Raw genomic sequence first — 14,147 nt, 5'->3', positions numbered from 1 at the left:
TTTTAATTTTCATTTGATTGCAGATTCATTTTGGAGATGCCTTGCCTTTTATTAGAAGTTTTTACTAGAAAATTTTCACATGCCACTCAGAGATATTATGTTTGTACTCTGTTAAGAAAAATGGAAATTTATTTTGGGTCACTACTTGAGGCCAGATGTCTCACTCTCTTGGCCTGTGATCAGCAGATTATACACATGCCTAGTTTGTGTCTTTAGCTCAATATTCAATTTGCTCTTTCTTTACTGTCCCCACAAACATTCTAACAAATCATTCAAGAAGGCAAAGGAAATACATACATCTTGTCATATAGATACAATAGCCTAAATTCTAAAAGCAATGTGAGATATAGATGAAGAGTCTGATTACAACATAAGAACACCTGACAGAGGGACCATTTATCAATTTGGGAAGGTAACAGTTCAGTCAATCATCCCTCACTTGGCCCGGCCTGTACCATGAGGGAACTGCGAAACCGACCTCTTGACCCAGGGATGGGAATTAAGTGTTATCCAGTCACCTGTTGTGCACCAGACACGGGGGCTGGCCTTCAGTAGTGCACAAGGAGGAATGAGACAAAGAGGAACCTCAAACACCGAAGTGGAGGAGGAATAAGAGAAGAGGAATGAAGAAAGAAAAGAGGAATGGAAAACAGTGGAGAGACTGTTCTGATGTCAGGCTACTGAAAATGCAGAACACATTCCCAAAAACATCCAAGACATGTTCCCCAAGGGAGGAGAAAAAAGAAAAGCAAGAGGATGGATATGCAGCATGAAAGGAAAAAGATGCTGCAAAGGCTGGGGCCCTGTGGCAGCCAAGCACAAACCCACCAAAGAGTGGCGAGCCCCCTGGGGGGGAATGCATGGTATAAATACTAGTTCATTTTCAGATTGCCATTTAATTGTGAACCTGCTTTGTCTCTGAATAAGGAAACGGAATGCTATTAAAGGTTTGGCAGCGCACCTTATATCGCTGTGACCAGAATTTGTTCATATTAGTTAAAGTGGCATCTACAGTGGAAGTGCTGGTCCATGTCTGGCATATTTGGGATTATTGGAGGTCTTGCAAGAATTTGAGTTTTAAATATTTTAATGAGGACATTGGATAATATTTTATTTCATCCATCCTAGTTGCTTTAATATACAATTTTAGTTATGGCTAATAACAAGGAGTGTGGTTTGAGAAAGGGCATGTCAGCTCGAAACCAGTAACCACTGCAGCAAAAATTTTATATTAATGCCAGATAGATGGACAACAATAATCAAATTTCCTCAGTACTGAACAGTTGCGTGCCTACCATCTTATGGCAGCATGCCTCAAATCACCAAAAAATGATTTTAATGATTGTATTTAGCTACATGTCCAAACTATTACACACTATCTTAGCACCCACTGCTTCATTCACATAGACTGTATGGTTTTCACAGTTTTTTTGCTTATTTTTTCTTTAATTGAATTTTTACATGGCTCAAAATGGCAACATATTCTAAACTTTTTATGCTAATTATGACTGCAGAAGCATGGTCTTTCCTGTGTGTTCTTCAGAACAAACAGCAATTCTGGTAGCTGGAGCCAGACAGCATTGTTAATCCTGCAAGTTTAGTTCTTGTGGTAATATGTCCATAAAAACTTTCATCCCATAACACATATTTCCTTGGAAGTCAAATACCAATTTTCAAAGATTTAGCTTTCAATATAATGAAATATTTTCATAAAAACTTTCATCTTCTCTTTCAATTACCTTAGGGGTTGAATTTCCAAAAACCAATGAAACACTTATTTTTTTATTTGCAACTGTGAAGCCAAACACAAATTTTCAGAGATTAGTTTCAAGAATGCTTTAGTAGTATTTTCAAAAGAAACTTTTGTGCACTGTTTTACCCCATCAGTGGTTGAATTTCCAAAAATATGCATTTTTTTTATTTCTCACTGAAAAACCAGATACCAATTTTCATAGTTCTATCCTCAAAACTGCCTTAATAGCAACATAGTTTCAAATACCTTTGAGCCCTATTTCAACCTGTTAGGAGTGGTATTTTAAAAAATCATCTCTTAAACAATAACTACAATATAAGATTAACACTCTAAATTTCAAGTTTCTATCCTTAACGGTTTGGACTGGACAATGATTAATCAGTCAGTCAGTCACTCACTCACTCACTCATTCACACATTATTGTTTGTAATTTTGCATTTTGGTATCCTGAGTTTGATGTAATTTGTGCATTTCAAAATAAATGACCAATGAAAAGTGAAACCTCTATGTACTTTAGTCCAGCCCACCACTACATTTATTCCTAGTAAGTTTTTGATATATTGATGTTGTATTTCATTGTACACCTCAAGGGGAGAGGAGATAGGTAGGACTCAGGTCCTATTCCAAGCCTGAAAGCTTCATACTAGAGTATGGTTGACTGCTCAGTGACATCTAGATTACATTTTGTTTGTAAATCACACACATAGTTATGATTCATGTAAAGGAAGGGCTACTTCACAAATAATTCCTGTTTTGTTCTTAGTAATCAAATGTTCTTTATGAAGAATGTGATGCTCAACCAGCTGTCTTATTTAATAATTCTGTTTGCTATCTGAAAACAGGCATAACATTTGTGGGATGACACTAAGACAACAAATCTGTTAGTTATTCACCTACACTTCCATCTTAATTCTGTCTGCTGTCTGCTAGGTTACTTACCTCTTGCTAGATGCAAGATGAAAACTAACATGCACACCTCACTTACCAGTGCTTTAATTATATTTTCAGAAGAGACTCATGTACCAATTGTCTCAGAATCCTAATGATGCTCAACATCAAAACTAAATATCAGTATGTATTTACTACTGTAATATGGTTTGGAAATTTCTGGCAGAATCTAAATAATTTACAAGAAAATATAACAACTCGCCAAATGGGAGAGGGAGAGAGAGAGAGAGAGAGAGAGAGAGAGAGAGAGAGAGAGAGAGAGAGAGAGAGAGGGGGGGGGGGGGAGATAGGGAGATTCATTAGGAAACATCAAGATAATATTCATTTGCAGACATTCAGGCCCCTAGGATGAGATAGTTCTTTGTGCTAATGAGCCTACTACACTGAGGAATACAGTTGATAAATATTAAAAATTTTATCAGTGTGTATACAGAACCAGTAACACATAAATGCAGACAAATGCAAATAGATTATTATTACTATTATTTATCAAAATGAGCTAATATCCAAATGTATACGTTTACAAACCTGAAATGCTGTAGTTCAGGACAAACAGCATCACATGCTGTACCTCCATCATTACCACTCCCAGTGAAACGAAGAATGGTGCAACGTTCTGTCCCTAGCTGCAGCAACAGAGAGCCAATCTGAAGATCTCTACCACCATCGGGTGGCAGGAACTTGCATGCAAATCTTTTCACTTCACCACACGTAAACAGCAGAGAAGGTCCCTCATCACACACAGCAAATTCTGAACTGTAACTAGGATTGTTCACAGTGACTGACAGCTTGCTGAACTGCAACGGTTGTGGGCAGCAGCTCCTAGAAGAGTACCTATAATTCACTCAACAGTATACAGAAACAGAGCAACAACATATTTTTTGTAGAAATTTTGTGAATTAATGTAGTTATTTGCCTCTCTTCCCATATTGTCAAGAGAACAAAAACAATGAAATCTCTACTGTTATTTTTGATTATATGAGAAAAGTTAAGAAACTGGAAAAATCTGTACCAGAAAAATAATAGGTTGTAAAAAGATTATGGATTAAAAATGAGTTACTATATTGTATTACAGCCAAAGTAATCCACTAAAAGTTATATTACTCTGTTTATATTTTTATCAAAATGATACATTGTGCCTCACAATCTCTCTTGCAAAATGCGAGGCACTCTTCAACTCTGTCAATTATTGAACACTGTTTTTATGTAGTCACTGCAGGAGTAACTGCAGCTATGGTGACAGACAAAGGGATAGAAGAACTACCAACTGAAGTTAAAGATTGCAGAAATTCAATATAGTTCCATAGAAAAGGTCAGCAAAATAAAAAAAGTGAAAAGAAGCCTATACAATGAAAAATGAAAAAATCAGCTGGTTAAAAAAAGCAAAAGCAGTTTACATAAGGAAACCAAAAGAATTGTTGGTATAGCAGCTGAGATTCAAATTCCTGAGTAAATTGTGGAAGGAATGAAATCCAGCTACAGTAGCCTTTGTTATCACTACTTTCATCATGGTTGAATCACTGATATCTGTGGCACAGAAAGGGGTAAAATTTGCTGCTCTAAAGCTTTTCGATAAATTACCAGCTGAAATAAAACGTATGACAGACAGCAGTAATAGCTTCAAAAATAAATTGAAATCATATCTCCTTGACAACTCCTACACCACAAATGAATTCTTCAATAGGTTAATAAATCTAAAGGTATAATACATGCATTCATGCATTTTGTGCCATTTAAGGGAATGGGGTAGGTGATGAAAATTTTACACTTTTAAAAAAAATCATTTCTTATGCTCTTGACACATTCCACATCATAATGGTTACCACGAGATTGATCAATGGACATGTAACTAACTAACTCACTAACTCACTGAAAATATTCCTCCTTGCTGTCTGAAAGTAGTGACGATCTTTTATCCAGAATGTAAGTATTTTCTTGGCCATATCAAATCTGTACCTGCCATTCTCCTGCTACGTACCCTCCTTGTCACTGTCAATGCCACATCTATATTTTCTTGTCTAATGGGTTCACAGCCTCAATAAATAATTTAATGATCATCACTTTCTGCTTACAGTTGCTAATTTTATTCAAGTTCTATGTTTGCTTGGATGGCCGTCTCCAGCAGTAGCTGTTATACAACTATTATTTTTATTTGATATCCTTCTGCCTTAACCTAAAACAGACTTGTATTTACAGTTCAGACGTTAAATAAATTCAAGTGAACAGACCAACAGATACCTGGATAATATAAGACATACTTTCTGTGTGATACAAAAGAGTGAAATATAGTTGCTATGTGTAAAACATTACTTTTGCATACATTTAGCTCTAATTAGTGTGGAGCACAAACAACTTTACAAAATTTGTACCAGTATTACAAGATAAATTGAAAAATAGCAAAAATTGACAAAATGAGCTTGTCATGATGTTGACATGAGTACAAAGCATTAATACTGTTTCAACTGCAGTGAAAATGTGAGAGAATATATGTAAAAAGACACGTATGCACAAATACATCTTCATGGCTATATTGTTTCGATTAACTACATTGTACTGACATTGTAGCTCATATGTCAGTGCAGTGTAGTCAGCCGAGACAATGTAGCCATGCATGTGCATGTAGATGTATGTGTATTTTGTACTAATTACTTCTCAAGGAGGACATCTGTTGGAAACAAATGAGTTTTTTCTTTGCTGACACCATGCAGTTTTTTATTGTTTTCATCTTTGATCTGTCTTGTAATTATCCTCAAAAAATAGTTCTTAAGGCTGTGTTCCTGGCAATATGGTCTATATTAATTTCATTCATCACCAAGTCAACTTCATACTCTCTTAAAGAGCGGACTGGAGTCAATATGCCACAGATTAAAGGCCCTGGAGGAGACTATAGGAAGTTTTGACAGATATAAAGCACCATTTGTTCAGAAATTGATAAATCAGAATCACTAGTATCCTTGTGGCATGAATTATTGTTGCTTTGAGTTACCATGTAATGAATGGTTCCATGCGGTGGCATCATATTTTTTGTTAAGAGAGGTTCATGATTTGTCTGTAGAATACATCTGGGATGGTTTTGGATGGACAATCACTGTTTAATTTTGAAAAGGACCTAGTATGGCTAACTACAACTGGAAATTATGACTAAAATGTACCTAAAATCCGGGGAATAGTGGAAAACAATTGCTGGCACTGATGAAGATACAAAGAATGTACATAAATAATTATCCCACATATACAGAACTGTGTACTCTGACCACAATCTATTGCTTATGAATTGTAGATTAAAACTGAAGAAACTGCACAAAGGCGGGAATTTAAGGAGATGGGACCTGGATAAACTGAAAGAACCACAGGTTGTATAGAGTTTCAGGGAGAGCATAAGGGAACAATTGACAGGAATGGGGGAAAGAAATACAGTAGAAGAAGAATGGGTAGCTTTGAGGAATGAAATAGTGAAGGCAGCAGAGGATCAAGTAGGTAAAAAGACAAGGGCTAGTAGAAATCCTTGGGTAACAGAAGTGATAATGAATTTAATTGATGAACGGAAAAAATACAAAAATTCAGTAAGTGAAGCAGGCAGAAAGGAATACAAATGTCTCAAAAATTAGATCGAAGGGAAATGAAAAATGGCTAAGCAGGGATGGCTAGAGGACAAATGTAGGGATGTAGAGGCTTATCTCGTGAGGGGTAAGATAGATACCGCCTACAGGAAAATTAAAGAGACTTTTCGAGAAAAGAGAACCACTTGCATGAATATCAAGAGCTCAGATGGAAACCCAGTTCTAAACAAAGAAGGGAAAGCAGAAAGGTGGAAGGAGTATACAGAGGGTCTATACAGAGGCGATGTTCTTGAGGACAATATTATGGAAATGGGAGTGGAGGTAGATGAAGATGAAATGGGAGAGATGATACTGCGTGATGAGTTTGACAGAGCACTGAAAGACCTGAGTCAAAACAAGGCCCCGGGAGTAGACAACATTCCATTAGAACTACTGACAGCCTTGGGAGAGCAAGTCCTGACAAAACTCTACCATCTGGTGAGCAAGATGTATGAGACAGGCGAAATTCCCTCAGACTTCAGCAAGAATATAATAATTCCAATCCCAAAGAGAGCAGGTGTTGACAGATGTGAAAATTACCAAACTATCAGTTTAATAAGTCGCAGCTGCAAAATACTAACGCGAATTATTTACAGACGAATGGAAAAACTGGTAGAAGACGACCTTGGGGAAGATCAGTTTGGATTCCGTAGAAATGTTGGAACACGTGAGGCAATACTGACCCTACAACTTATCTTAGAAGCTAGATTAAGGAAAGGCAAACCTACGTTTCTAGCATTTGTAGACTTAGAGAAAGCTTTTGACAAGGTTGAGTGGAATACTCCCTTTCAAATTCTGAAGGTGGCAGGGGTAAAATACAGGGAGCAAAAGGCTATTTACAATTTGTACAGAAACCAGATGGCAATTATAAGAGTCGAGGGGCATGAAAGGGAAGCAGTGGTTGGGAAAGGAGTGAGACAGGGTTGTAGCCTATCCCCGATGTTATTCAATCTGTATATTGAGCAAGCAGTAAAGGAAACAAAAGAAAAATTTTGAGTAGGTATTAAAATTCATGGAGAAGAAGTAAAAACTTTGAGGTTCGCCGATGACATTGTAATTCTGTCAGAGACAGCAAAGGACTTGGAAGAGCAGTTGAACGGAATGGACAGTGTGTTGAAACAAGGATATAAGATGAACATCAACAAAAGCAAAACGAGGATAATGGAATGTAGTCAAATTAAATCGGGTGATGCTGAGGGGATTAGATTAGGAAATGAGACACTTAAAGTAGTAAAGGAGTTTTGCTATTTAGGGGGTAAAATAACTGATGATGGTCGAAGTAGAGAGGATATAAAATGTAGACTGGCAATGGCAAGGAAATCGTTTCTGAAGAAGAGAAATTTGTTAACATCGAGTATAGATTTAAGTGTCAGGAAGTCGTTTCTGAAAGTATTTGTATGGAGTGTAGCCATGTATGGAAGTGAAACATGGACAATAACCAGTTTGGACAAGAAGAGAATAGAAGCTTTCGAAATGTGGTGCTACAGAAGAATGCTGAAGATAAGGTGGGTAGATCTCGTAACTAATGAGGAGGTATTGAATAGGATTGGGGAGAAGAGAAGTTTGTGGCACAACTTGACTAGAAGAAGGGATTGGTTGGTAGGACATGTTTTGAGGCATCAAGGGATCACAAATTTAGCATTGGAGGGCAGCGTTGAGGGTAAAAATCGTAGAGGGAGACCAAGAGATCAATACACTAAGCAGATTCAGAAGGATGTAAGTTGCAGTAGGTACTGGGAGATGAAGAACCTTGCACAGGATAGAGTAGCATGGAGAGCTGCATCAAACCAGTCTCAGGACTGAAGACCACAACAACAACAACATTAGAAAGATTCATCAGAATAGCTGCTTATAATAACCACTCTTTACTCATCAACAATGTAGGAAAAGAAAGATTGCTACTTACCACAAAGAAGACATGTCAAGCTGCAGGCAGGCACAATGAAGACAGACAGACAGACAGACACACAGACACACACACACACACACACACACACACACACACACACACACACACACAAAGCAACCGCACCGCATGCACAAACGACTGCCAACTCCAGCTCTTGGGCCAGAACGCAACATCTTGTGGGATACAAGTGACAAACTGGAGTAGGTGGGGATAGTAGTGTACGGGTGGGAAGAGAGATGAATGCTGTCTAGTGGAGTGTAGGTTGAGGCCTCAAACTATGATAACATACTGTCTGCACATCCTCCACCCAACAGTTTTCACTCCCTCTGTCCTATCATCTTCTCCCAATTCTCATCTCTGACCCTGTTTATGTGCAGCCCTCTGGCAACACTTCTAACCATCTTTCCCCACTCCTCTCCTTTCTTGCTCCTTTTTTTCCCCACTTCCCTGCCCCACAACCTCCTGATGTTGTGACTGTTGGTAGCCTAGTCCCTGCACACCCCATCAGACAGCTTTCGTCTCTCTCCCCCACCCATACACTACCATCCCTTCCCCTTCCCTACCCCCTCCAATTTGCTGCTTGCATCCCATGTGATGTTGCATTCTGGCCCAAGATGCTGGAGTTGGTGGTCGCGTGTGCGTGTGCGTGTGTGTTTTACTGACGTAGGCTGTGGCTGAAAGTTGTGTGTGAGTGCCTTTTAACTGTCCTTTCTGCTACTTGATGTGTCTTCTTTATGGTAAGTAGCACTCTGTCTTTTATTACAATGCTGATATGGCTACCTGGAGTTTCCATTGTTTAATCTTTATTCATGACAGACCATTTCAGCATTTATGCCATTGTCAAGTACCTGCAAATACAGTTTGTGCGTGAATGTGAATGTCATTTATATTAAAGTGTCTATATTATACTCACACATGACGTCTATATTATGTCATTAGTGAACTGTCTCACAACTGCCACTGTTTTGATAACATAAGTGAATCAAGATCAGTTATTATAAGCAGATATTCTGGTGCATCTCTCTATAACTTACTCATTAATTTCTGCTATGTGGGTGTATGGTGCATTTTCCTAGTACCTAAGGGTATACTGGTCATTTGCCGTATCTCTGCTGCAGTTACATTTCATATTATTACTAGCACTGGTGCCTCTTGGAACTTTTTAAAAGTGGCACACTTCACAAACAGCAAAAAAATATAATACAAAATTAAATTACACAAATCCCCAAGGTGTTTTGCAAAAACCTGTTTGGTTACCATTTTGTGCTGAACAATATACACAAACATCTTCATAAATGAAGATGACGTTATTCCCAAAATCAAATTTTCTATGATGCAATAAATTATTATTATTATTTTTTTAACTTGAAAACACTATTCAACTTCTTCACATCAGATGCGCTGTAAATTTTTTAAGAATAAAGACTTCAATTAGTATATAAATACGAAACTGCACACACGAAAGCAAAATAACACATCTTTATCAAATAAAGTAAGATTCCAGAAATAATTTGACTATTACTTCCATTATCTTCAATGATTAAATGAAAATGAATGTATTTATTAATATGGCAAATTCTCTCACCAAATTAGATATTTATTTTCAATCAGGTAAAAACAAGTCAAAGTTTAGACTATCGGCTGTGACATCACACTGTTTATAAATGAAAGTACGAAATTTTGGGCACCTGATAAATACTTCAATAACAACATTTTCATCAGCTTGATACTTGGATTTTGTGAAGCGAGCTCTGCTTTCAATGCAGGATGTAATACTGTTCATTTCTACAGTGACGGTAAGAAGTTCTGCTCTGGATGCTTTGCTCCAGAGATCTTTTGCTCGAAGCCCTTCTTCAGGTGTTATGTTAGGCTCAGGATCAGGAGGTAACTTCTAAAAGAAAACAAACAGTAAATAGCCTGTGAAACAGAAAACAGATTTACTGATCATTACACTACAGTAACAAATCTATGGTTTGATACAAACCTTCAGAAGCTTTTCTAGATTGTTGTGTATCCTTATTTTTTCTGGAAGGGGAAGCTGAGTTGTAGCAGCCAGTGCTTCAAGGGAAAGTGTGATATAGTCCTGAACATTAGCCGAAAGATAGGCACAATTCAGTGCACGAGTAAGAATGTTTGTGAGCAAAAGCCACCATTTCTCACTCCGATAATCCCATAGCATGTGTGAGAGTAAGCTGTTAACAGAATTAAATCTTATGATGCAGCATTGTTACATTTCAAACACACTTAAAGTTCAAGTCTATTTATACAATACTGTTGAACTACTCAGAGAAATTCATAGAGCTAGATTTAAGTTTGCAGCATATATGTACCATATTTGTGACATCTGATAAAACAGTGCCACGTGGTTCACTCGCTTTCACATTTTATTTATACTGTATCATCAAATTAAGCAAAAAACAGAGGATATCAGTCACACAAATCAATCTCATTTAATGCCTACAGAGGGAGTTCACATGAAATAGTGAGCATATTATGTTTCATACAGGAAACTGAATTTTATATCAATGTCTTGGGAATGAATACTAAGATACTTTTGCAGTCAGGCAATTTATCATTAATTCAATACACATGTAATTCAAACTGTGTGAACAACAAAGAGCAATTTTTGTCAGCTCATAAAACACACTAAAAAGTCAAACGTCTATGGATAGCTTGAATTATTGATTTGGTAATGAAGAGGAGTGAGTGAGAGTGTGTGTGTGTGTGTGTGTATTTTATGTGTGTGTGTGTGGGGGGGGGGGGGGGGCTGTAGCTGCAGACCATGACTTGAATGCAATGCATACGCTCACAAGGATTTAGGCTACAATAGTTAGGCACAGTTGAAACTTGCATAGGACAGAGGAGAGTTAATAGTTGTGCCTAAAAACAGTGCAAATGAATTTCTGCAAATATCTGAACAATAATATGTAGCTGATGTAGAATATGATGGCAACTGGGGAAAACAAGGGGAGCAGTAGATAATAATTTCATGCCAATAAAAACAGCATTATCAAGACAGTTCGCTGACCAGAGAAACATACAGAGGTTGAAAGAAAGCCACACTAAAATTTGAAAGGAAACCACAAACAGAATGAAAATGCAAACATGACAATTTTTCCTAAAACAAAAATGTCTCTCTCTTCTTTCTGAAAATCATAGTTCATGGTTTTTAGTGAAAAAGGTTGCTTTAAAAGGATATCAGTTCATACCACCAATTACACATTGAAGATTGCCACTGTTGTACTGCTTTTCCAAACAAAACCACCACACTACCACAGTTCAGAACAGCCTTCATAATTGTTCAAAAACCATCTAGCTCACCAGTGAATGCTACTGACTATTAATGATGATATTGATTTGCTCATTTCATTCCGTGTATAATTACGCACACCCTCTGTAAATAAACTAATCAATCACTACATCTAGTAGTCACAAATTTTGCTCATACTCCTTAAGATTATACCTTTCGTAATAAGCACAGATGTGATACTGAATCAAATGCTTCTTGGAACTCAAGAAATACTGCATCTACTTGACTGCCTCAATTTAAGGCTTTTCAGGATGTCATGTGAAACATGTGCGAGTTGGGTGTCACATGATCAATGTTTTTGGAATCCATGATGGTTGACATGGAGGAGATCATTCTGTTCAAGATACCTTATTACATTTGAACTCAGAATATGTTTTAAGATTCTACAAAAAAATCACTGTCAAGGATACCGCATGGTAGTTCTCTGGATCACTACTGCTAACCTTCTTGTAGACAGGTGTAACCTGTACCTTCTTCCAACTACTAGACATAGGTTCTTGTTCGAGGTACCTGCGATGGATTAAAGTTGACAGACAGATCAAATTGGGGCAATACTTCCGGATTTTCCTTCATAAAGGAACGTTTGAAATTCGAGTTATGTATTTCTGCTTTTTATTTGCTAATCTCAATTTCAGTTTTTGTCTCATCCATAAGTGACTAGGCACTAACTCTGGTATCACTAACAGCCTTTACAAACAAGCAGAATTTCTTTCAGTTTCGTAAAATATTAAAATTTGTTTCATTCAGCACCTATCTATCTATAGCCATGTGCTTTATTTTCCACCTATTATGCAGTAATCCCTGTTTCTTCAGAACTGTCTTCACACTGACTGTATACCACGAATGTCTCTCTCAACACATATTGTTCTACGGGTTACATTTACATCTGACACATGGCCAACAATTCTCTAAAACTTTAGCTGTAGTTCCTCTACATGCTCCTGTCCCAAGATAAATGTTTCAAGTTCCTCACTGAGATGACACTATTGCTTCTTTATCTAGTCTGGGAAAACACACACACACACAAAATTACATTGCATTTACACTGAAATAATACCGCTTGTTTTATCCCTAGTTCTAACATCTCTGGAAATGGAGGTACTCTGTGCTTGTACTAATTTAAAAATCTTTGATCTAACAAAATTTCTCTGCACCATATATTTATCTTTATACCTGATGTTGGCAAAACTGCCAAAAACCGGTTCATGTAGCAAATAATTCATACCATAGGAAATTACACCAGTGTTGTGTATGTTTCTTAATGTATAACATGTTCTACCAAGAACTCATGGAACAGTCAATCAATGCAATATATAAATCTCTCTACTAGTTTTAGTTGCCCTTTGTACATTGGTGATCATTGTTGCTACAACTGCCAGATGATCACTGATACCATTTTCAATGTGTACATACTCACTGAATTCACATCTACTTGTTGCCATTAGATCAAATATATTTCATCACAAGTGGGGATCTGAACTGTCCATTCCAGGTTGTTTTCAAAGAAGGCATTTAGTAATATTCCACAGGACATCCTGTAATGTCGAGCACTAACTAAACAATAATTATCCCAATAGATTGTTGGATTATTACAGTCTCCTCTGATTATCATAGGATTGGTTACCTTATTTACTAGTAAACTGAGTTTTCCTCTAAAGTTTTTGGTTACATCATGTGGTGAGTCTTGTGGCTGACAAAACTATGCAACTGCAATTTTAGGCCCACCCCTGATACTGAGTCTTGCTCGAATTGTTTCAATTGCAACTTATTATTTCCAACTTGGTGGATTTGTCTTTCTCGTCTGCTGCAGCTACTCACTGTTGCCTAACATTTGACCAAAAATTCTTATTTTATCAACATCTGCTTACTTTTTATTTATTTTGTTGTAACTTGACTACAGGTGACCATATCACGCAAAACTTGAGCAGCTATTCTCTCGCTTCACATAAAGGTGCATAAGTGGCAGCTCGTGGGCATCATCGAATAAGATATAGAACTGGTGTAGCACAGCAGGTAAAGGCACGCTCATCTCCAAATTTTTCGAAGAACCAGCAACACATAGGTGTGCAACTAACTATATCATTTCACTATTGATCATAGAACTCCTTACAAAACGGAACAGGAATCAAGAGAAGTAGCATTGCTGAGCAAAATTTAATCTACATGAAGTGGGAGAATCTTAAAAATGCAATCATTATAGTGAAGATGAAAAGAAGTAGCTGTGGGGATGACGCAAGGCTCGCATTGTTATAGAAGGATGGAAAATGAGAACAGGACAATTATTCAAATAAATGTGAATGATCAGAAACCACTAATATAATAGATTCTTGCTGCAAAGTTTATGTGGTATTGCATGTTACATGTGAAATAATTAAGAAAGGTGACGTACTAAGAAAATGGCCACCACAGGTAACAAGGGTGATGGATGTTGCAGGGAGGGTCAAACAATAAAAAAACACCAGGTTCTATATTTTACAGCAAAGAAAAAAATTAAATGCATCTGTACTCAAACTAGAGGAATATCTCAAGCTTATTTTTTTAAAATTAAAAACAATGGTACTCCTCACAGGAGTATCAACAATGCACGAAAAGATAGATTTCTACTTACTGTAAAGATAACACACTAAG

General features: G+C 37.1%; 1 protein-coding gene across 2 annotated transcripts in view; it reads right to left on the bottom strand.

The window, feature by feature from the left end:
• The window catches only part of LOC126245504 (trafficking protein particle complex subunit 11), a 106,110-nt gene that overhangs the window by 49,048 nt on the left and 42,915 nt on the right, over positions 1–14,147 (bottom strand). For both annotated transcript variants that reach the window (XM_049948320.1, XM_049948321.1), the window contains exons 11-13: positions 10,194–10,401; positions 9,898–10,100; positions 3,230–3,523 (exon numbers count right to left, since the gene is read on the bottom strand). In XM_049948320.1, the coding sequence (XP_049804277.1) occupies positions 3,230–3,523; positions 9,898–10,100; positions 10,194–10,401 (705 nt within the window). The remainder of the gene's footprint in view (positions 1–3,229; positions 3,524–9,897; positions 10,101–10,193; positions 10,402–14,147) is intronic.

Source organism: Schistocerca nitens, chromosome 1 (genome assembly GCF_023898315.1).
Source record: "Schistocerca nitens isolate TAMUIC-IGC-003100 chromosome 1, iqSchNite1.1, whole genome shotgun sequence".
Taxonomy (NCBI): domain Eukaryota; kingdom Metazoa; phylum Arthropoda; class Insecta; order Orthoptera; family Acrididae; genus Schistocerca; species Schistocerca nitens.
This window is presented reverse-complemented; position numbering and strand designations above follow the sequence as displayed.